This window comes from Thermobia domestica, chromosome 2, assembly GCF_964235325.1.
Source record: "Thermobia domestica chromosome 2, izTheDome1.hap1.1, whole genome shotgun sequence".
Classification (NCBI taxonomy): domain Eukaryota; kingdom Metazoa; phylum Arthropoda; class Insecta; order Zygentoma; family Lepismatidae; genus Thermobia; species Thermobia domestica.
Window position 1 is genome coordinate 268689893 of NC_137455.1, and position 23750 is coordinate 268713642.

At 32.2% G+C, this 23750-nt stretch overlaps 1 protein-coding gene across 5 annotated transcripts in view; it reads right to left on the reverse strand.

Moving 5' to 3' along the window:
• The window catches only part of nolo (ADAMTS-like no long nerve cord), a 1299980-nt gene that overhangs the window by 61803 nt on the left and 1214427 nt on the right, over positions 1 to 23750 (reverse strand). For 4 of the 5 annotated variants that reach the window (XM_081748696.1, XM_081748695.1, XM_081748692.1 and 1 more), the window contains exons 16-18: positions 21644 to 21771; positions 14730 to 14918; positions 6684 to 7006 (exon numbers count right to left, since the gene is read on the reverse strand). In XM_081748696.1, the coding sequence (XP_081604822.1) occupies positions 6684 to 7006; positions 14730 to 14918; positions 21644 to 21771 (640 nt within the window). The remainder of the gene's footprint in view (positions 1 to 6683; positions 7007 to 14729; positions 14919 to 21643; positions 21772 to 23750) is intronic. The other variant, XM_081748697.1, reaches the window with a different exon arrangement.

Sequence of the window (23750 nt, forward strand, 5' to 3'; positions counted from 1 at the left end):
GTGCGAGACGTGAAGACACTATCTTGAGCGGACATTGATTTAGATCACAATCTCCTAGTGGCGGAAGTCCAAATCTGATTTTAGTCAATTACGAAAAATGGGAGGAAAAATTGCAAATGAGGCTTAGAGGACTAAGAAGTATGGACAGTGATTTAAAGAGACTGAAGAAAATTTCTGTGCAATTGGCGGCAGTGTAGAAAATAGCTGAGGAAAAGTTAAACAGATTCTACTAGACACACTCCACAACAACACTGGCAGTATGGAAAGAGCACCGAGAAAACCATGGGTAGCTGAAGCAATGCTTAAGAAGATGAAGAAACGCAGAAGGACAAAAACGATGGACATCAAATAATACAGAAAGCTGAATAATGAATTGAGAAGAGACAAATGGACAAAGCCAAAGAGAAGTACATGGAACAAATGTGTGAAGAAATAATAAAACTTCAACGCACCACAGATATGATCCGATGTATCAGAAAGCATAAGAATTAGAAGGGAAAACATAAGAATTAGAAGGAAAAAATAGATGTACGTTTAGAATAAAAGATCAACAAGGTCAGTTGGTTGGTGGACCAGAAGAACCTCCCCAAAGATATTACTATCGAAGCACAGGAAGAGGTGGATGATGAAGGAAAAGGACCCACTACTATATATTGAAAAGTGAAATAGTACACGCCATGAAAAATATGTGAAGGAAGAAGGCCACTGGAGACAATGACATACCATCAGATTTGATTAAGGGATTAGGAGACAATGTAATAAAAGTACTGACTTCATTTATTAACAAGATATACCTAAGTGGAGAACGGCCAAAGGATTTTGTTGTTGATGTTACAATGGTTACATTACCGAAGAAAAAGCAAACAAAGAAGTGCAGTGATCACAGAACCATTAGTCTTATTTCTCACATTGGAAAGATTATCGTGCGCATACTGAATAGCCGGCTGGAAAATAAGATAGAGGAGATGGAGGAATATCATTTGGATTCAGCAATGGAAAATGCACCAGAGATATTATTGGACTGATGAGAGTTATACCAAAACGAGTTCTTGCCCTAAAAGGAAGAATTGTATTTGTGTTTCATCGACTGGCGAAAAGCTTTCGACCGGGTCAATTGGACCAAACTTCTGAAAATACTTAAAGAAATCGGAGAGACCGACGACTCATTTGCAACCTGTACATAGGGCAACGAGTGAAATTGCGCTTACATGAAGGAGAAACCAATAGGGTGGAAATTGGAAGAAAAGTCAGACAAAGATCTAGTATGTTGCACCAATTATTCAACATTTACGGTAAAGGTGTAGTGAAAGAAGCATTAATGGGAATCGGAGATTTCAAGATTAACAAGATTAGGTATGCAGATAATGCTGTTATTACAGCTAGAACCGAAGAAGGACTACAAGAAGTGATTGACAAAATATATGAAACTGGAAAACTTTATGGAATGGAAATCAACATTGAAAAGTCGAAAGTAATGAGAATATCCCGTGGAAACGCATCTTACGGGTCAGAGTAGAACAAAGAGAACTAGAAGAGGTCGACAACTTCAAGTATCTGGGAAGTATTTTGACGAAAGACGTTTATTAAACCAACAAGATCAAGTCAAAACTTGTCATTGCCAAAGACCCATTCAACAAAATCAACTTCTCTTAAGTAGCAGACAATATTGAACTAAGGAAGAAGCTAGTCAAGTGCTATATATGGAGTATTGAACTGTATGGTTTGGAGACTTAAACATTACAGAAGTTAGAGAAAACATATTTAGAGAGCTTCGGAATGTGGTGCTGGGGAAAGATGGAAAATATACAATGGCGGAGAGAGTAACAAACGAAGATGTTTTATAGCAGATAAGAGAAAATAGGACGCTTTTCGTACGAAGGCCAATTTGATTGAATACATCTTGGAAGAAATTGTCTTCTTCATGCCACTAAAGAGGGAAAGATGGAGGGAAAGCAAGGTGTAGGAAGAAGAACAACACAACTGATCAATGATTTGAAAAATAGAAGAAAATATTGGGAGTTAAAAGAGGAAGCTGAAAATCAAGAAACGTGGAAGAAACATTTTCAGGCCTAAACCTAAGAAGAAGAAGACAAAAAAAAAAAAAAAAAAAAAAAAAAAAAATAGTCCCGGGACCTGCTACCAGGCAGAATACTTAATGATAATAATAACTGTAACAAATAAATATTGAGGTATAATTACTGAAGTTAAAGTAGAATGCATCTGAAATGTCTTAATATGGAATATAAATTCACAAATATTAAAGAATTATTGAAAGATTGAAAGAATTATTAGAAACCAAAACAGATACTTTATGGTTTACCTTCCGTAGTGGTGAGGAATGGCTTGCACAACTCTGTTTCTTAAGAGTCCTTTCTTAAATTTAGAAATTATGAAATTATTCGAGTTTAATTACACTTTCGGAATTTATAGACTGAATTAATGATTCAACTTTACGATTTCAAGCAGATAATATATACACATAAAGGAAAGATTGAATTGCGTAATCATTTATGTATTTTGCTGTAACAAATGTATTGGTGAAGTAACGTTGATAGCATAAATCACATGTAACTATTGAAACTAAATTGAACTGGTAAGGGAAGCATACAAGGCCAAATCTCTTAATGACAATTAAAATAAAATTACAATTAAAGGGAAAATTAAATGTCCAAGTGCTCTTCATTCTCTTCTGCATGCCTGATTAACCATGAAAATTCTTCATTTAGAGGGGAGGAAATTTTTATTCCTATTTATTAAACATAATTTAGTTATTTTTAACATTATTCATTTACTAAAGCATCAATTTACTGTATCATTTTATTTAGAAAAGCTTAAAGTTAACTGTAAAACTATTTTGAAAAGTATTACAATCTGTAGCAAAAATAACTTTCTTGTGATTTTCTCAATAAACCTTTAAGATAGAAGAGGCTAAAAATGTTTAAAAGGCAATTTTACTAAACGTGCTTACAGAACTGTTGAGGTTAAATTAATTTATTGTTGCTGAGAGGCTAAAGGTAAACACAGCTGATGTGTATGTAAAGATTTGAACAGTTGATTTGGAATTACAGATGTATGATTTACAGCGGAAACTGAAGATCCTACTCTGTTATACTAACTGAATGATTAATAGAATATACTAATAACTGGCCATACATAATAATTGCCTTCACTTCATATAGTATAATACGTACAGAAAAATAGTTTTTGGCACATTTGAAAAGTGCCATCCATCGCCTTACAGAGATGTATTATATATTCGAAATTACTTCACAAAGAGAAAATCTGATGGTAAAATTTATCTTGTTTCTAGATCAGGGAAGTAGTCAGCTTTTCACAAACAATATACTATGCTTATTAACAACTAAGCTACTATGCTTATTATTTTAGAATAAAAGTCAATCGGAATTTACACGTGACGTTATAAAATAGACAACATTGGAGAACAAAACTAAAACAATATTTCCGAGAATATGGCATCAACATTAAATTTTATATCGGAATGTGATGATTTATTTTGAATTAAGTAAGTTTAGTATCGAATATATTATGATCTCTCTACTATTCAGAAATCATTACATTTATTTACCGATTCATAGGATAGGAATTAGGAAAAAGTAAAACAATACATTTCAAAAAATAATGTGCATAAATAAATAGTAACGTGCTTGATGGAGCCTAAATCGAATTGCCTCATTATATTTATGAAAATAGTGAATATATATATTTTACTATCTTTTGACAATAGAATTAATAAACAACCATAATAAAATACATAACATAACTGTCTTTTGTCGGTGCAAGAAGATATCTATATAACATTTTTTTTTAAATAACATTCTTCAGTATTTTTTACTGTTATTATTGTTACTGGTTTATGATTCATTTATTTTGAAATTAATATATTATTCTAGAATATTATTAAAACTACACTTCTTCATTGTTAAAAGTAAAGTTTTTCTCTTATAATTCTGTACATTTTATCATTATTTCTATGAAATACTCAAGAGAAAATATTAGGTAGCTTGTTTGGATAAAATTATAAATTTAGTGGTTCTCAAAACTTCGCTAGGATTTTTCCTGATACCGAATTTTCAGAAATTAAAAATACTCGTGCCCAAGTGTTACCAATTAAAGATGGTGATATATTTTACCATCTTTAAAACAAAACTATTTAGTTCTGAGAGTCCTTTGTTATAAGTATTGTGAATATTATAGTTTGATCATTGTTTTATTTTCTTGGAATCCAAATTCCCATTTAGAGGCTTCTGTAACAAAAGAAATACTTACCAAAGTTTCAACACATACTGTATTTTAAACTATAATGTGTTACAGTTTCGGATATCTACCACATTCTTCATCAGACACTATATTTGCTGTATCTTCAATATCTCCCTTCTCCTCTTATCTTTCCATACGTGTATACTTTTTTTTTTATTATTTTTTTTTAAGCCTCGGAGTCACTTCTGTAATAACACTATCCATGGCTTTGGATTGGATATGGTAGGTATGTGCTGAAGCTTTGGTCAGTATTTCTTCTGTTACAATACCCAATCCAAAGCCATGGATAGTGTTATTACAGAAGTGACTCCGAGGCTTAAAAAAAAAGGAGTATACACATATGGAAAGATAGGAGAAGAAGGGAAATAGTGATGATACAGCAAATATAGTGTCTGATGAAGATGTGGTAGATATCCGAAACTGTAATACATTATAGTTTAAAATACAGTATGTGTTGAAGCTTTGGTCTTTTTATTTTTTTTTAATTTATTTTTTGTTTTTGCAATATCCAATGCAAAGTCACGAATAGTGTTATTTAGAGCCTTCATATGTTGTCTTATTTTAGTGGAATCAATCATGGTAAAAGATCATAAATAAAATTTTTAATCTGAATAAGAAAGATCAGTAGAAATACGTGAACAATTAAAAAAAAACTCCTGTAGATTAACGATATTATCACGTTTGGTATAAAATGAAAGCCTGCATTTTCTTTAAGTTTATCAGAGACCATTGACTTGCAAGTTACAAAGTTACTGTGATTAAGCTATACGTTTCAACTAAATCTTATATATTATTTATCGTGAGTTCAATCTACAATTCAATGGATACGATGCATTATGATTTTTTGTCTGGGACTTTACTATGGTTTTGTAAATTAAAGAAGCCGCCATATTGAATATTTAGAACAATATTTTACTCAAGAGATTGAAAAATATGCTATAGAGTATGCTAATGTAAGTAAAGCAGAGCTGAGCCGCAGCATATGTGTAGTATAATGAAAATCATTTGAAGACATATTTAAGTACAGTACCGTGCTGTAAGGGGGGGAGCGGAGCGACGGCCCCGGGCGTCCAAGTAAGGGGGCGGAAAATTCGGTAGTGAATAAAGGAAAAAGAGAGGAAAAATTACTTGGAACGTATGTATAATGGCGCCGTCTTATACTCTCGTCCCAGGCGCTGATTTTCCACGGCACAGTACTGTTTAAGTAGACGTTAAAGTTGTAAGAGAAATTAATTTTCTAATTTAGTTTTAAAACTGTTAATGTTTCCTATCACCTCTGTATGAAAATTTAAACTAATTATAATATACAGTACTAGAAAATAAAATATCTACAATCGCACTTCGGAATGAAATACAAGGTTTATTTAGCAACTATTATTCTCAAAAGAGTATACTTGTCAAAAAGTTCGTCGAGTTAGGAAGTTTCAATAGAATTGGATTTTAGCTAATCGCTAAGCGAATTACATGAATAAAGTCCATAATTACAGATTTGATCATGGACTAAATTTGAAAAGAGCTATGGAAATTTAGATAGCAAGTTCTCATAGATTTCCTGTGAATTTCTAGCTAAACAGAAATACTAAACGATTTAGAAGCTTGGTTTGCTTACGTATATATCCATCTATTAATAACAATACTTTAGCAATCTGATTGTATTAATTAAGTTTCGTAGCAACTACAATATCACGGAGTAAGTGCAATTTAATAATGGCATATGGACAATGGAATTAAATGTAGTTCTTTTATATCTTTCGTACACATATTTTCATTTTATCTTGCGCATATTGTATCTGCAAACATGTATCGAGATAGGTATGTATGAAATAAAATATAAGATATATGGTTGTCTCGAGTATACTTTACATGTGCAACAATGACAACGATAATCTCTGAATCTTGAACGATCATCAACAATTAAAATCAAATCTTAGAAAATTAAAAGGATAGAGAAAAATTCGAAACAAATATCTTTTATGAACAAAATTTCCTATCTACTATACTTCCTAGGAGGGACAACATTAGCTAATCACATGAGTATACACATTCCAATGATTTATTACCTTTTAAAAGTAAGATTTCATAGTTGTACGTAGACCAATTAGTTTAAAAAATTTAAGTTCTTCGTAAGATAATCATTCACATTCGTATATTCATTTCCGTTTGACTACTAAATCTATAATTATATAAATTCTTCTTGCATTGATAAAGACAATTAGTTTGGTATTAGGAAAACATTTACGAATGGAGGGACTTAACACTAACGGAAACTGATATCACAGAAATTTCTTAATAATACTACAAAGTAACATTTATAATTTTTAGGCTTTCATCACGTAACTCTTGCCTACGAAGAATTTTTGTTTTGTTTATTTAAAAATCTTGTGTTTGGGGACAATCCTTAGTACCTGTTCCTGATCAGAGACCAGCGTACTTCCTAAATGCTGCCCCTCCAAAACTCCAATGCTGTTTTTCTCCTCCACCGAATTTCCATTTACCTCCTCTGACGAGTCGTATTGACGACCTCTGGAGTTAGAACCACTCTCTCGATTGCGACTCCTTCCGTGTTCATACCGTTCCTTTGTCATGTACTGATTCCCTGAACTTTTCAAATGCTTACTGCTTACGTCAATTGTTTTCATTTCATGGCTTTGATCTTCTGGTACAGTGAAAGGGGGTGCTGGATTTTTACTCATTTGATTGGGTGCTCTGTGAGGAGTGGCTTTTCCTCCTACAATTAAAAAAGGTAAAGTTTCATAGTAAATGTTAATATCATTAATGAAACATCCTAATGTAAATCTTTACTACTACATATAATTTAACGATACATAAGTTGTTTTCCTTACTGGCAATGATGATTGTAACGACAAATAAGAACATTGGGAAAAATTAATTACTCAGTGCTCCATAATAGTTTAAAAAAATCGTGGAACATACAGAACAAGAATAGAAGCAAATAGTATTTTTATCCATGCTATATTAGTTGAAGGTTCATATATATAAGCAATCTATTACTGCTTTAAACCAACATGAACAGAGTGTGATGTTTTATGATGAAATATGATATCTGCACGAGTTATTTCTTGCACGCTTTCGTGTTACTTTACAAAATCTGTATCTTTTCAAGACGAAACAAAGAAGTAATTAAATATTTAGTGCAACTAAATATGAATATGATAAATTACTAGGAAAAAGTTTGAATAGAAATAACAACTTGTCTTACCTTAGTTTCGCTATTGGTTAATACCAAAATAGTGAAACAGAAGAGGAAACAAATAATAATGAGAAAAAACGTTGTGGCAAAATTAAGGATAATGAGGGATTTAAATGATTTTTGAAAGAAAGATGAATTTCAGTGAAAGAGAAATTATTATTATTCACATATTCAGTTGAATTCAAATAATTTGCAAGATTTGTTCTGGAAATAAGGTAACAGAAATTCTAGGTATAAAACAAATTCTCGATCTTAGATTCACTTTATATATGGACATTGAAAGCGCTTAAAGCTCATGTCAACCTCACTTCTTTCCTGGAAACATGCTAGACTCTCAACTTTTAATCAGGCAATTAGTATGATAGCAAAAGTTTTAGGATAGGGACACGGAATGTACATACTATGTTACAGGGAGGAAAATTAGAAAATCTTAAAGAAGAAATGAAACAAAATAATCTAGATTTGGTAGGATTTTGTGAAGCTACATGGGAAGATAATGGGGTGTTGAATAGCCAAGGATATAGAATGTCTTAACTCAGGTAATGAAAAGGCCATAATGGTCATAATGGCGTAGGAATAATTCTTGGAAAACGCTTAAAGGAAAAGGCAGTGAAAGTAGAATTTATTGATGATAGAGTTATGATGTTAAGACTTAAAGGGAAAACGGAGGATCTAGTGGTGATACAGACATACACACCGACGGCTTCGCATGCAACTGAAGAAGTAGAGGATTACGAGAAAACAGAAGAAATTGTAGGCAGGGGAAGAGGGGTGCATGAGTAATTGTAATGAGAGATTCCAATGCAGTTGTGTGAGAAAAGCAGGAAGGTAGTATCATAGACAAATATGGTTTAGGTGAAAGAAATGAAAAGGGAGAGGGACTGGTGAATTTCTGTAGAGAGAATTCACTAGTAATTGGGAACACTTGGTTCAATCAGCACAAGAGAAGAAGATATACATGGAAATCCCTAATAGACGGTGGAAGATATCAGATAGACTATATTATGAATCAGGACATGTATCGGAATAACTTAAAGAACGCGAAGAGCCTTCCCGAGGCAGACATTTTCTCTGATCATAATCTTGTGCTGGCCGAAGTAGCTATTCAACTGAACAATGTAGACAGAAGAAAAATAGGCAGCAAAGTAGGCAAGGAATACTAAAAAGTTAAAAAATGGGGAATTAACAAATATTTTCGTTGAAAAATTCGAAGAAAAATATTTAACCGAGGAAAGGATAGGCGCAGATAGTAACGGATGGTGGGAACATATTATACTTTGCATACAACAGGCTGCAGAAGAAGTAGTATGTTACCGCGAACAAAAACGGCTAAGAAACCATGAGTTACAGAACAGATGTTGCAGAAAAAAAGAGAGAGGAAGACGTGGAAACAAGTTGATACAGAAGAGGGCAGAAAGATATACAGAAAGTTAAACAATGAGTTACGAAAGGAAATAGACAGAGTAAGGGAAGAGTTTACAAAAGAATATGCAAGGACATATACAAATTAGAAAGAGTTGGGATATGTGAGGAAATGTACAAAGAGGTGAAATCTATGGAATTTCAGAAGAAACAAGGAGGTGTTACGATGGCAGTGGAAAATAAGATGGGGAAGGTAGTCAGCAAGAAAAGTGAGGTCATACGAAGGTGGAAGAGTATGTTGAAGACTTAATGAGAGTAGAGATAGACTGTGTAGCCTAAATGTTGAAGTAGAAAATGAAGCAGGTGAGGATGATAAAGGGTTTAGGATTCTTCGGGACGACTTTGGAAAGGCTATATTCGAGATTAGGGATGGAAAGGCAACCGGGATAGATAATATACCAATCGAATTCATTAAAAATTTGGGAGACAAGGGCAAGGAAATATTGTTTCGATTCTGCAATGAAATATATGAAACAGGAGAGTGACCAAAAGACTTCCTGAAGACGATCATGATACCGATGGCTAAGAAATCGAAACCAAAGAGATGTGAGGATTATAGAACTACTAGTCTCATATCTCATGCAGCTAAAATTCTGCTCCGAATACTGAAAAAAAGGGTGTATGTAAGAACAAACGAAAAGGATGAGGAAAAATAGCAGTGGCGGCTGGTACTATATGTTGCATGGTTGTGCAACCGGATATTTTTTTTAATACTAAAAATATTTTTAAGTGTTAAAGTAGTGTATCAGTAAAAAATAAACCTTTGCTCTTGAGCGCAAAACAGTATTGATGCATTTCTGAAAAAAGTCAATTAAAAAAACGGAAAGAAAGAGAGAGATTTACCTTTCCAGTGGCAGCGAACGTTGCCACTGGAAGCAGTAACATTGAGCATATGGCAGCGAGCTCCTATCTCTTAACATGGGGAAGTGGATTTATTCTTGCAACGCTCCTATCTTCCCGTATTGGTCCCTTACGGTTGCAATTTCTGCCGCAACTGGTCAGCTTCTGTAATAGTTACGAATTCCTCCGCTTAGCAGCGCTTGACTCAATTGATAGGGTGAGGAAGATACAGATGCGTGGAAGAAAGAAGTTATTCACAAAACAAACTCGCAAAGAACAAATGTAAGTCTGGTGGTAGCAGGGACGGGTCCAGGCTGAAAGTTTGGGGGGCGGTCGTTCGAAGTCAATAGATTTTATTTAACATTTATAATACAAAGGTGAAAATTCTTGGGATAAGATTTATTTTTAAAAAATCCTATTCTGGGGGGGGGGGGGTCAATCGAGTCTTCAAGAAGAAAATGTCTTACTACTGGTCTAATTCCTAGCTCTGTGTCCTTCGTGCACATGATTCCGTGTTCGATTTCCGGCGGAGAGCATAAATTAATATCAAATCATTCACTTCCAATACTCATCTGTCTTCTTTAGCCTAATTTGCTGGAATGTTAAACTATTTTTTTTTTTCATTTTCAAAGGAAAACATCTTAGATTTCATGCTTCTTTACAGACAAAAAGAAATCTTTGGTTCCTGAAAATGGACTTTTTGTTCCGTATATTTATACAAAGAAATGATAACAAAATGCATATTGTCGGAGGAGAGAGGTGTTTCTGGACCCTAAAGAAAATAAAGCGGAAAATATTTGCGGTAGCGATGCTTTCTATTCAGAGAAACTTGGCGAGCAGCATTTCAGATTTCAATAAGGTCATAGAAAAATTTGAAGCCCGAAAGATCGAAGAAAGACCTTCCATTCTAAAATAATGCATAGTTTATATAATTAAATAATTTTGTTTAACTGCGTGCATGCAATTTTCTTGCTTTTTTTCTGCTTTTCGGATTAACGCCATCATTCATGGCTTACAGCACACACTATATATTTGATTTATCTCGTGTTCAATAACATAAGTGTAGAGGTTTTGTATATAAATAGTGTATAAACATACATTGATAGTGGTTGTTTGAAAAAAAGGAAATAGCTTATATATTAAATTAATATTAGAGAAATGATTTAATCAATAATATACAAATAGAGCTTAAAAGACTTTCCTCTTCATATTTCCTGAATATTTCTTGGATAAGACTCAAGAATGCTGGGGGAGGGGAACACTTGCGCGTACCTACATACCTTTGATATTACAACATTGCAACCGGTGCTTGTACAGACTACGAGCCGCTACTGAAAAATAGTTTGGGTTTCGGAGAGGTAAGGGCACAAGAGATGCAATTGGATTACTAGTGATCGGTGAAAGGTTTATAGAAAAAAGGGAAAGAGGTGTATGTTGTATTTGTATCTAGATAAGGCTTTTGACCGTGTGAATTGAGAATTGTTGTTGGGAGTTCTAAAGAAGATTGGGTTGGAATGGAAAGATCGAAGACTCATAAGAAACGTATATATGAACTAACAAGTAAGTGTTAGGATAGGGGAGGAACTGACAGAAGAAAGTGCAGTTGGAAGGGGAGTTCGACAAGGATGCTGTCTCACGTCAACACTATTTAATATCTATGTAGAAGAGATAGTGGAAAAGAGCCGACATGATGAAGACGGCATTTCGGTAGGAGATAGAATGATTAGATGTATAAGATTTCCAGACGATATCGCGCTTGTTGCAGAATCTGAAAAGAAAATCAATATGAAAATAAACGTTAGAAAGACAAAAGCCATTGTGATTGGAACTAAGCGGTCTGTGTGAAATATAAAAGTGGGACGGGAGAAAATAGAACAAATGAATAGTTTTGGATATTTGGGTAGCATGCTTAGTTATGACATGAAGTGCGAACATGAAATAAAAGCAAGGACAAGAATTTCGAAAGAATCCTTGTAGGAGGAAGAAAAGTCTGTTTTGTCGGACCTTGAATAAAGAGCTGAGAAAAAGATTTATAAAATGCTTCGTGTGGAATATTTTACTATAGGAGGCGGAAACATGGACATTACGTAAGAGTGATGAAAAACGTCTGAAAACTTTCGAAATGCGGGAACGGAAAGAATTAATTGGATCGAAGGGAAAACGAATGAGAGGGTGCTAGAAATGGTGGGGAAGAAAATCACTTTTAGATATTATTGAGAAAAAGAAGAGAAACTAGTTGGGACATTGCCTGAAAATAAATTGTATTATGAGGGATGTGCTAGAATATATGGTGGCAGGAAAGAGCGGGCAAAGGAGACTACAATTAATAGACGATATAAAAACAGAAAGATCATACATGAAGACGAAGAGGTTAGCGGAGGACCGTGGAGCATGGAAGCTTCTCAGTTGCTGCAAGTGACCTGCCAATAAGGACAGAATATCTATGACGATGATTAGTATGCTGGGGTCAGAATGATTTCATTATATATATATATATATATATATATATATATATATATATATATATATATATTTATATATATTTTTAATGAGTACGAGACATTTAACATCAATTTACCATTTTTACTTTATTTTAAAGTATTTACTGCTTGAGCAAAATATTTCGCATTTCTTCAACAATGTATGAAAATACTTTAAACTACATTATCCTTTTTGTGACTCGCACGTAGTATGATTCACCCCGAATTGTTTTTCTATTGTAGAATAATTGAAGTTCACATGCTTTTACATTTTATCAGCAATGTACAACCTTGTCAAAAAAAAAAAAAAAAAAAATGGCTACCCGCCTTGCTTTAGAATGTGATATTTTGGCAACTGAACGTAGGAAATTATACTACTTCAGCTCTAAATAAAGATTTAAATTGGTCAAAGGAAACCCATATTTGTTTGATTTAATTTCAATTATAGATAAGAGTCCAGGCCTTTTTAAAGAGAGGTGGGTATTTAGGTACTTTTTGAACAAGACACTATATCAATTATATTACAAATATTTCTGAAACGCAAGAGTTGAGAAGTGAATCTGCCTGGAAAAATCCAAAACACACGAAGAAAATATGTATAACAGTGATCTTACTTATTTGTTAGATGATACCATTTAAGGGTTAAGTATTACAGCTATATTAAATCTTTCTCACATAATTATGCTAGACGTCCTGAAGTAGTAACAGTATACTGGAAATTAGAACCTCGTAGTGACAAAACCGAGGAACATGCAGAAGAAAGATGGAACTAAGTGGTATTTTCACTCACACCATGCTAATCAAAGGTTAATTCACTATTCAGTTTACCTTCTTCCGATATAGGTAAACTAAATATATTGGTAATTTAATAACAAAGAAATTATTGATCTAAATTGTTTAGATCAATATAAGTTCTTACGTTAATAACAAGTCTTCTTCGATGATACTTGTTTTATAGTTTAAGTTATAAACAGTAGTGTTGCTAGCATTTGCGTATTATTTGATAATAAATGTTAATTCTTAAAATGTGTATTAGATGTTTTCATTTTTAAAATTAAAAATATCATTAAACTATTTTATACTTTATTTTGAATTTGTTGCTTCATATTTAATTTTGGAATATTATTTTAATGAAATCGCTGTATAAGATATTCTATTTTATTTGCAATTTATTTTGTACAACTTTATCATGTTGCTAGTGACGTTTATGTACAAAAATGTGTTTAAAGAAAGCTTAAACAGATGTACAACGTCTTGTAGCAGGAGTGGAAAACTAGCATGTTTTTGGACATAACGTAAGAACATTGCATGGAATAATTTCTAAGAAACGTTTATGTACTATTTTACTTTATGTTTTTGTAAAACAACGTAGATTCAAATCTTCCCCAAACTACGTTTTGGATTAAAACTTGAACAGTGGGTTCGGGTTTCACTTTAATAATGCCACGTATTCGTACAAGCACAAAAAATCCAAAAAATTACAAATCTCTAACGTGAGCATACCAGGTCACATTTTAGGAAAACTAAATTAGAAAATTTTAAATTTTTTAGTGAAACGTTAGCAAGCATATGCAGTATTGATTCTGCCGAAGTAAATCTGTCTACCAGATTAGGATGAGAAACAATAATATTTCTTAATTCTCCCAGTTCTTGTAATCTAAATCTTTTAAACTAATTTTAACATCAATTTTTTTTTGACCTCAAACTAATGTTTACTCAGAATTGAGGCTGAACGAAACAAAACTGAGGAGTTTAGGGTACTGTATTTTCAAAAGGTAATATTTCCATCTCCAGTTCTTTTTGAAATTGACATTTTACGGTTTCACGATCTTTGGGATGAAATACTCCGTAATTGCTTATTTTGCAGTAGAAGTAAATGAACGAGGTATATTATAGACACGACTAACTTTACATTGTGATTTCTACCAAAAATCTCTCCGTTTGCGTGAACCCTATCACGCAATCCAATAACGTTCATCCCATAGATTCAGAAACCATTAAAAATCAATTTAGCAAAACTCCAGAGATGGAAATATTCTTTTGTGAAAATAAGTTGCTCAATTAGTAGTTTATAACTACAAGGTAGCCCAAAAGTAGGCACACACTCCTGCGTTGATCAAGTACAATATTCTAGTTCATGTGTTTATTTGCTTCGGCTCTTCTGATATAAGTAAAAACACATTAAGAACAAATCATAAAGAAACTAAGTCTACCCGATGGATAACAATAAGAAATGGTATTAATGAGCTGATCAGTATGGTACTGTATACCTAATTTTGGGCCAATATGTATATTATTATTATTATTATTAAATATTTAGCATATTCTCAGTATTTATCATATACACGATTTGTAACTTTTTTCGTGTTTTTTAATTATGGAAGCATCTTGCACAATAAATAAACAAATAAGTAAACACCAATTCTCCAACATAACTTACATAAAAAAGAAGCTGTGCTATAAAGTGATAAAAATTACTATTGTAATCTCCAAGTTACCTGAATATCTTCCATAATTTTGAGCAGAATTGTCGTTCGTTGGATCTTCTAGTGTTGAAAAGCTCGGTTGCCCAACATAATTCGCATGTGGCAGATGACGTTCTGTGTTGCGATCAACTTCTTCTGAAGTTGGGAAACGACCAGGCATAGGCTTTACTGTTAAAGTCAAATTGGCAGAGGATCGACCAGCTAAAACAGTAATGGATTGTTAATCTGACAGGTAGCCATTAATTTTATTCCTTACAACATAAATAATATTATAGATAATAGCATCCCGAAACACAAGATAGAATTCTAGAGCGATACAACATAGGCTTATTTCTAAATTTTAGCTTATTCTTATTTCTCTAGTGTTCACCTCTTCACTCTCTGATATTTTAAAAAGTCTGTGGAAATGAGGACAAGTGTTTTTATAAATAGAATATTTTATTGTTATTAAGCTTTACAAGCAATAGACAACGTTCAATTAATATGTAAATATAATTAAGGTTGTACATAAGAAACAATCATAATATAGAAAACTCAGTGATGGTTAACGTAATAATAAAATATAGTAAATTTCGTAATAATAATAATAATAATAATAATAATAATAATAATAATAATAATAATAATAATAATAATAATAATAATAATAATAAATAAATAAATAAATAAATAAATAAAAAAATAAGGTGATAAAAATTACAACATGGTTCCAGTATTCAATGAGTTCTTCAATGGTATAAAATGGGTTCGAAATTAGCCAATTATACAACTTCTTTTTCAATGCTTTTAACGGTAAGTGCTGTATGGAGGTTGTTAGTTTATTATACTACTTAGGTCCTACAATCAAATAACTGTTCCTTAGTTTGGCCATATCCAATTACGTATGAAAAAACACAAAATATGAATTTCGCATATATTCATGAAAAACTGTGTTGTTTAGACTTCTTAATAGACAGAGCACTCGGAAGAGTTTTGTACATATACATTTGACATGTTGTTCCCATGTCAGTTGGCTGTCTAAATATATATAAAGAAATTTAACCTTAGTATTTTTATATGTTCCCTTATCATTAAAAATGGTTAAGGCTAAATGTTACTGCTTTTATTTTGTCTTGATTTAATACAAAACCATTTGCTTTAAACCATGTTTCTGCTTCCATTAGTGCACTTTCAGCTTCTATATACACGTGTTCAAAATGTGTATTCTTATTTAGTAGTGTAGTATAATCTGCATATAGAATTGATATAGCATTGGTATTCAGAGGTAAATCGTTTATCACCATTTAAAACAGTAGAGGACCCAAAATGGTACCTTGCGGTACCTCATATTTTACTTCCAAGATATTTGAATATGTGTTGTTAATACTAACTGTTTACTTTCTTCTAAATATGATTTTATAAAGTTCAAACTATTGTTATAGAAACAATAATACTTGTAATACCTGTTCGTTAATTAATTGCATAAGATATAATGAACTACACAGTTAAATGGTTTACTTAAATTACAGAAAGTCCTTCGATTTCCTAGTCATTACACGCTTATATATATATATATATATATATATATATATATATATATATATATATATATATATATATATATATAATATACTGCATTACTTTAGCTTTTATAGCAGAAAGTTTGGGAGTACAAAGTTCTATTATTTAACTGGTTATTCTTTGTCGAATCACACCTGATCATCGTTTTTTAAACATATATTTCAAAAATGTTTAAGAGCCTAGTTAAACAGAGATAAAAAAAATGTGATTGGCATTTAAATTATCACATTTAATGAACGAATCTCAATTCGTATAGATAGTGATTGAATAAAGTTATACAGGTTACTTTCTGTAATGGCTCTACTTGTAACTAGTTCGGATATAGTAGAATTAAATTTACAGTGCTCCATAGTACATAGACAAGCATTGTAAATTATATTATATTTGTGACCATTGTTGATTTTAATTAACAACGTGTTATAGCCATACGATGTTAAAAAGCAGTAGGAATGTCAATTTCTAGACAGAGTGATGGCGAATCAGCATACAAATTTATATGTAGAAAAAATATGTAATAGGAAAAGAAAACAGGCTAAGTATTGCGGAATTGAGAGGTGTGGTCGAAAAGGACTTAAATCTGGTTGTAATTTAAAGCTATTTTTCATATGGTTACTTACTCTTATCTCTCCACAAAATTATGGGAATGAACAGAGACAAATTAGAAATTGTAATTTCGATAATTTTATAAAAGAAATCTACATATGGGAAGTGTTTTTCTTTCATTTTTTCAGTTTAAAGTCTCACACAAAATCCTTTACAATTTGGTGGATTTCTTACCTTGTCTTCTGCTTTATGTACAGCGATTTGAACTCTGCATAATATTCCTGTCGTGTAATCTTTTATATTGGTTGCGACATATAAGGCATAAATACCCAAGACAAAGGATCTCATGCATGACTTTAAACATATACCACCAGTAGCGTACGCAAAGTTTCACCAAAGCTATCAAATTTATATAGTATCAGGACTTTTGTATATATCGCACACACGGTGGAAGAGTGCTACAACTCAAAAAATGGAAGTTTTAAGTTATCATCGCTCAAAAGAGAATAGAGAGAGAAAAACGAGCTCTACCTTGTGGTATTTTCACACAAACATAACTAAACAAATTAACCCCTAGATGGCAGAAATGCCAGTATTCCAGGGAGCGATTTTGATGGAATAACAAACTTTGAGAGAGTCATGTTCCCACAAGTGTGTAATTTTGACTTGTAACAGTCTTCCACCGGATTATGTGCAATATATATAACGGTAAACTTTTATTTTTTCATAGTACCTTGTTCAAAGGGAGAGGGTAAAACCTGGAAACCTCCCTCACCTATACTACACTGCAAATTTTAAGTTACCATGTCGTCTCAGACTCAGATTAAAGCAGAAAAGAATGGTAGAAAGTTCCTCGGCAATATAACTTGTAACCTTGTAATCGTAAAATATTCAAAATACAATAATATGCCTTGTATAATCATAACTTTGGAAATAATATCTAAAATACATTTATTATAACTATTTGCGAAAAGCTAGAAACTAAAATTGCGAAAAATTAAGTGTCGAAGAGTTATTACTTTTCAATTTTGTTGGTTATACTCGACATGTCGGTCATGTTAAGTAGCACACATTGATACAGTGTTTTATTAGCAAAACTACAGTCGAGATCAAGGATCATTCATAAGGTCTTTATAGTTATCTAGGAAACTATAGCTGAAAGCCTGGTATACTACATCTTAACTGACTACCAGAGGTGCCTACTAGAGATCACTGACTACTTGGTGACTACAGAGACCAAAGTTACGATAATAGTGAAAACATGAAATGGGAAACAAGCACTATAAAAAGAAAAGAATTTTCAATGTAAAATATCTTGCTCTTTTGTACTCTGGAAGTTGATGTTGGAAGACGCGGCAAGTTTCTGTTCACCTTCTTCGGAATTAGGCAGAGGCCATATACACTTTTTTCTGATTTAAGTAAAAGGTGTACTATTTTTAAAAGAACATGTTCAATTTCTCTAAAATATCTATCTGAAGTAAGATAGCGATGCAAAATAGAACCCGTAAATGCAGTCGGGTACAAACTTAGCAGAGTGCGTTACAATTTGCGATGTCTTTCTGAAATAAAGGTACAGGTTGGTCAGTACCAATAGTCGGAAAAAGAAATAATAACTTATAATTTGACATGATTACCATGGTTAGTAAGTATTATGCCTGTTGGTAGGTCCTGGGACTAATGTAGTTTTAATTTTTTTTTTCTTTCTTAGGTTTGGGCCTGGAAATGTTTCTTATAATTTGACATCACTTGTAATTAATGTGAATTCCTTATGAATATTAATGTCATTAGCAAAGTGTGCGAAGTTAAGAAAATGAACTTCGGTGCGACAGTAATGCAGACAAAGAATTTTAAGATTAGTAAATTTTTAAAGACTACTCGAAAAGTAGTTTTCAATCAATCCTACTAATTTTAAATGAAACTAGTGAAGAAGTGGCAATTGAAGCCACTTTCAAACCCCTCAGAAAGCAGTGAAAAAAGAGTGCGTTTATTTACGAAACTAAGGACACAAGAGCGTGAAGTTATTTATAGAAGACCTTTTTAAGACAGAATACTTTTATGTTAATTTAGAACAAATATTAACCACCGGTCGGAGACAGAAAGAAAGAAATGACACAGACTATCTGGAATTATATGCAAAGTTGAAGATATTCTCATCAACCTTCAATGACGGTAACAAAGTATTATAAGCTTTTAAGGATCTTCAAGGCTTTCTCCACTTTTTGAGTTTTAGTGAATAACTTAGAGGCAATGAAGAAAAGAAACTAGAAAGTGTAAAACATAGTATAGCGAAATACTACTAAATAAAGTAATAACTGCTTCTAGATCTTTTCTTATAGGCCAGAAGTTTTCGTGTGAAGTTTATGATGTCATTATTGCTGGACACCCAAATTTTTGCCTATTGAAAAGGTCTTGAAAACAACTGTTGGTTCAGTAATAGCAATTTTAGGTATACATTTTTTTAAGATCACGACTGAAATTATGTTTGAAAAAATCTACAAGATTTAAATAGAAAGAAAATAAAAGCAGATGAAACCTAAAAAGGCTTCACTGTAGAAGAAATGAAGGCACATAATACTTTATGCCTTCTGACGAGATAAGTAAATAAGTCAGGAATTATGAGGTGCAAGTAAAATTATTAAAACAAAGATGTTTGTTGACAATTTACCTAATGAACAATTTATGAACATAAGTATATTCCTTCCCATTTTAGTTCAAGTGACAACTTAAAGAAAATTATAATTAACCTGTACTAAATTGTCTAGAAACTTTTTTTAAGTATGCAAAGTTGGTCATAATGTATTAGTGAATGAAGTTTTGGAAAATTTAGAAGCTGTCTCAGCTATGTTCAAAGCAGTCATTTCAATTCTCCTGATAAATCACTGAAAAACTCTGCATGAACGCGATTTAATTTTCGGAAAACATACATGCCAATGGGTTAAGAATAGATTTTATCTAAAAGACGACATATTTTTTCGTGGATCGCTGTCGTTAAATTGCACACAGACATGTGAGTTGATAAAATTATCAATTCACCAAAATAAACCTCTGTAGGCATTAAGAGATCTTTAAAACGTCACTGTACTTATACTAATAAATGTATGCTTAATCTGGACGCTAATTGGACCAGGAATGATGTAAAATGTCTTTAACTTGCTAATACTGAATATATGAAATAGTTATTTCACTACTATTCGTCCAGAACAAAATCGATCTTACCAATCTCACTTCAAAACAATCTGCATAATGACCACTATCAACGTGAACAGTTTGGTGACTATTTCTCAAAATGTTTGGAGAATTTACTGCTAATTAAGTGACTACTTAAATTTAGGGCTTATGAAACCTGAAGTTCAATGCCGCATTCACGAAAGCTCTTCACTAATTTCTGTTCTTAGTCAACTGGATCCAGTTACTACTTTAAATTCCTGTTTCTATGAGATCTTAATATTGTCCTCCCATCTGCGCCCTGTTTTTCCTAATGGTCTTTTTTTTGACTTGGTTTTCAGATAAATTTTGAAAACCTATACTTTTCTTTCATTCTGCCTATATGATCTTCTCACCTGAGCCTCCTAAACTTAACTCTTACAATGTTAGGTAAACGGTATAAATTATATAGTTTCTCCTTATGAAGTTTCTGTCATTCCCCATTCCGCTTCTCTTGGGTCTAAATATTCGTCTCAGGTTTTTTTCAAATACTTTCAGTTTGCGGTCTTTTCTCAATGTTAATATTGATCCTAGATATTTGAAAGTCTTCACTTTGTCGAAAGTATTATTTGATGTTTTAACGTATCCATAATTTGCAGTATTACGGTCATGACGAATTTCCATGTACGGTATTTAGTTTTTTCTATATTTAAATCCACATCGATGCAGGCGTTTAATAAAACCTCTGTATTTTTCTATTGTTCTGACATCATCTCCCATGAAATTGACATCATGAGCATAAGTCATAACCTGGTAAGTACCATTCAGTCCTAGCCTTTGATTGCTACCATGTATTTTCTTTAATAGTGCATTCCAGAACGTATTGAATAATAATAGCGACAACGCATTTTCTTGTTTCAGGCTCTTCTAGACGTTAAAGCTTGTGGACATGTACTCAAAGTTTACTTTGGGTTTCAGTTAGACATATCTTTATCAATCTAAATAGTTGTTTTGGTATATTAATATTATGTAAGAATGTTATTCAACGATTCCCTCCTAATCAAGTTGTAGAATTAATAAATAGTTCTAAAATCAATAAACAATTGATATGCTGGTCTGTTATATTCCCATTTCTTTTGGAGTATTTGGTAAATTTTAAATATCTTGTCGATAATTGATGAATTTTGTCTAAATTCGCACTGATAATCTCCAGGAATTTCATCTACATATGGGGTCAATCTTGGTAACTTATGTTTGAGAAGATTTTATAGGGTGTTGATAAAAGAGAGATGCCTTAATAATTATTATAATCAGTTTCATCACCTTTCTTGTGAATTAGAACAATAATTGATTCTTTCTGCTCCGACAGCAACTTCTCCCTGTTCCATACGAGGAGAATGAGTTTGTGTATATCATTCCATAATTTTTCTTCTTCAGCTAAAGTTAACTCAGTGGAAATTTTGTTTACATCTGAAGATTTATGTTTCTTTAATTTCTTTTAATTTATTCTTAATACATAAAAAATGGATCACGATCAATCATAACCATTTCGCTTTGCAATTTTATTAATGTTCATAATCCGTCTCAAATAATCTTGAAGAAATTAGGTTCAAACGCAGATTAGACGCATAAGATCTTCGTTCGTTCAGCTCAATTAGTATAAGTAAATGAAAACTTACCGAAACATGTATATACTCCACTGTCTCTGTAAGTGATATCTTGTACCCTCAGTGCTCCTTTCTTTGATATCATGTATTTTGAAGACGGGGCAATACGCCTATGATTAAATGCCCATGTTATTCTAGATCTGAAACAAAATAGTTATGTAAAAAAACATTCAAAAATATAGCATACCGATTATTTTCATTTTGAAATCGAACACTTAAACTACAGTTAATTATCTACATACTTTTCCTTCTGCTTTAGCCGGCATTAAACTTAGATTATATTTGAATCGTTTTTCAGATTGTCAGAAAAACCAAGTTTTGAGAAAAATGAGAAAAACTATACTACACACTACAGCTTATCCAAAAAACATCTATTTATTTATAATACACCAAGCGTAGGTAACAGCTTGACAGGGGCAGATATCTCACAACATGTGTACCTACGCGTATCAAACACAATAGTGTTGTTAATTTCGTATCTGACAAAACTTGACATTTATCGTTTTAGAGAAGAAAACAATTCATTTTTGCTTCGAGCGTTGAGTATTAAGCTGATGATGAAGAGTACGCATTCAGATCGATAGCCAATCACATCCCTTCCTGGGATGTAATGAAAGAAAGTTTGTTTTACTTTTAATTCGTACGAAATTACTAGAGAACGAATATGTTATCAAATTTTATTTTGTATATCTTCAACATGAAAACTACAATTATTATAATTTCAAACAAGTATAATTAATTAAAACTACATTTCAATAGTAATAGCATTATGTGTGCATGTAAAAAATATCAAATTTCATATTTCAACAAAATTTTCTTATTTTACAAATTTTTGTAGTAGTTATTCATCTTCTAATTTTTTTTATATCAAAATTGTTTTAGAAATCAGTAGCGTAAACAACTATTTTGCTTGCGGGAAATCGAATTAACATTTGTTTTAGGATAGTGAATTTATAATTTCATATTGATTATACTAAATTCTCATAGTAAATGTTTTGGTCTTTGGGGATTTTTTTCTTTTCTTTTGGCTTTCTGTTTATTATTGGAGCAAGATAAATAAGGACAGATATAGCCTTGAGTTATAATTTAGGTTTAAATATTTATTTAAAGACGAGTTCTCTGCTGTAATGTAAGAGGTGCTACAGAAGACAACTTACAGTACGTCAAGTAGATGATGTATTAGAAGATAATCATGCAAAAATATCAGCAGGCAAACATTACTATTGTCACCATCTTCATATCTTTTCCTTATTTAAAAGAATCATGACGGAAGTTATCAAGAATCATTGTAAGATGACGAAGTCACTTTTTGTTATAAAACAACTATATATATATATATATATATATATATATATATATATAACAATGTTCCTTTACGTTCTCACATATAACAACTTAATAAATATGTTTCATCTTTGATGTAATACTTTCATATTAAATCTTAACTATATATAAAACTACATGAGCTCCGACACAAAAATTATTGAGCACTTCCTGTAGGGCTACAATGATTAAATTTGACATGATTGTAGCTTTTCGGGACAAACCCACAGGAAAATTGCCAAAAGTAAATATTTTTAATTTTTAGGGGGTCTAAAGATTGGATGAAGAATTTCCTCATGTTATTTAAGTGGGCCTTTTTTTCGGCCTATAATCTCATGTTTTAGGTACTTAAAATTGGAATAAAAACTTGAAATTCGGTATGTCTGTACGTTTTCATTAGCGGTACCTAAGTGAATCATCAGAAATAAAAATTCCCAACCATAGAGTGGCTTTATGGGGAACTGAAAAATCTTTCCCATGCTATTTATATGGGAAGTCTTCTGCACTCCAAAATGTTTAGGCACTTCCGGCATGATTATAATGATGAAATTTGGCATGATTGTAGCCTTCTAGGACTAAGCGACAGGAAAATTGCCAAAAGTGAATATTTTTAATTTTTCAGGGGTCTAAAGGGGGATGAAGAAATTTCCATGCTTTAAATAGGCGTTTTCTTGGGATACAAAACCTTATCTTTTAGATTGTTGAAATAGAAAAAGAAACGATGAAATTGTGGGTTCAAGAAGTGCGAGGCCGTAGGCTGAGCAAAGACAGTGTGTGGGAGTTAAGCCCCCGGATG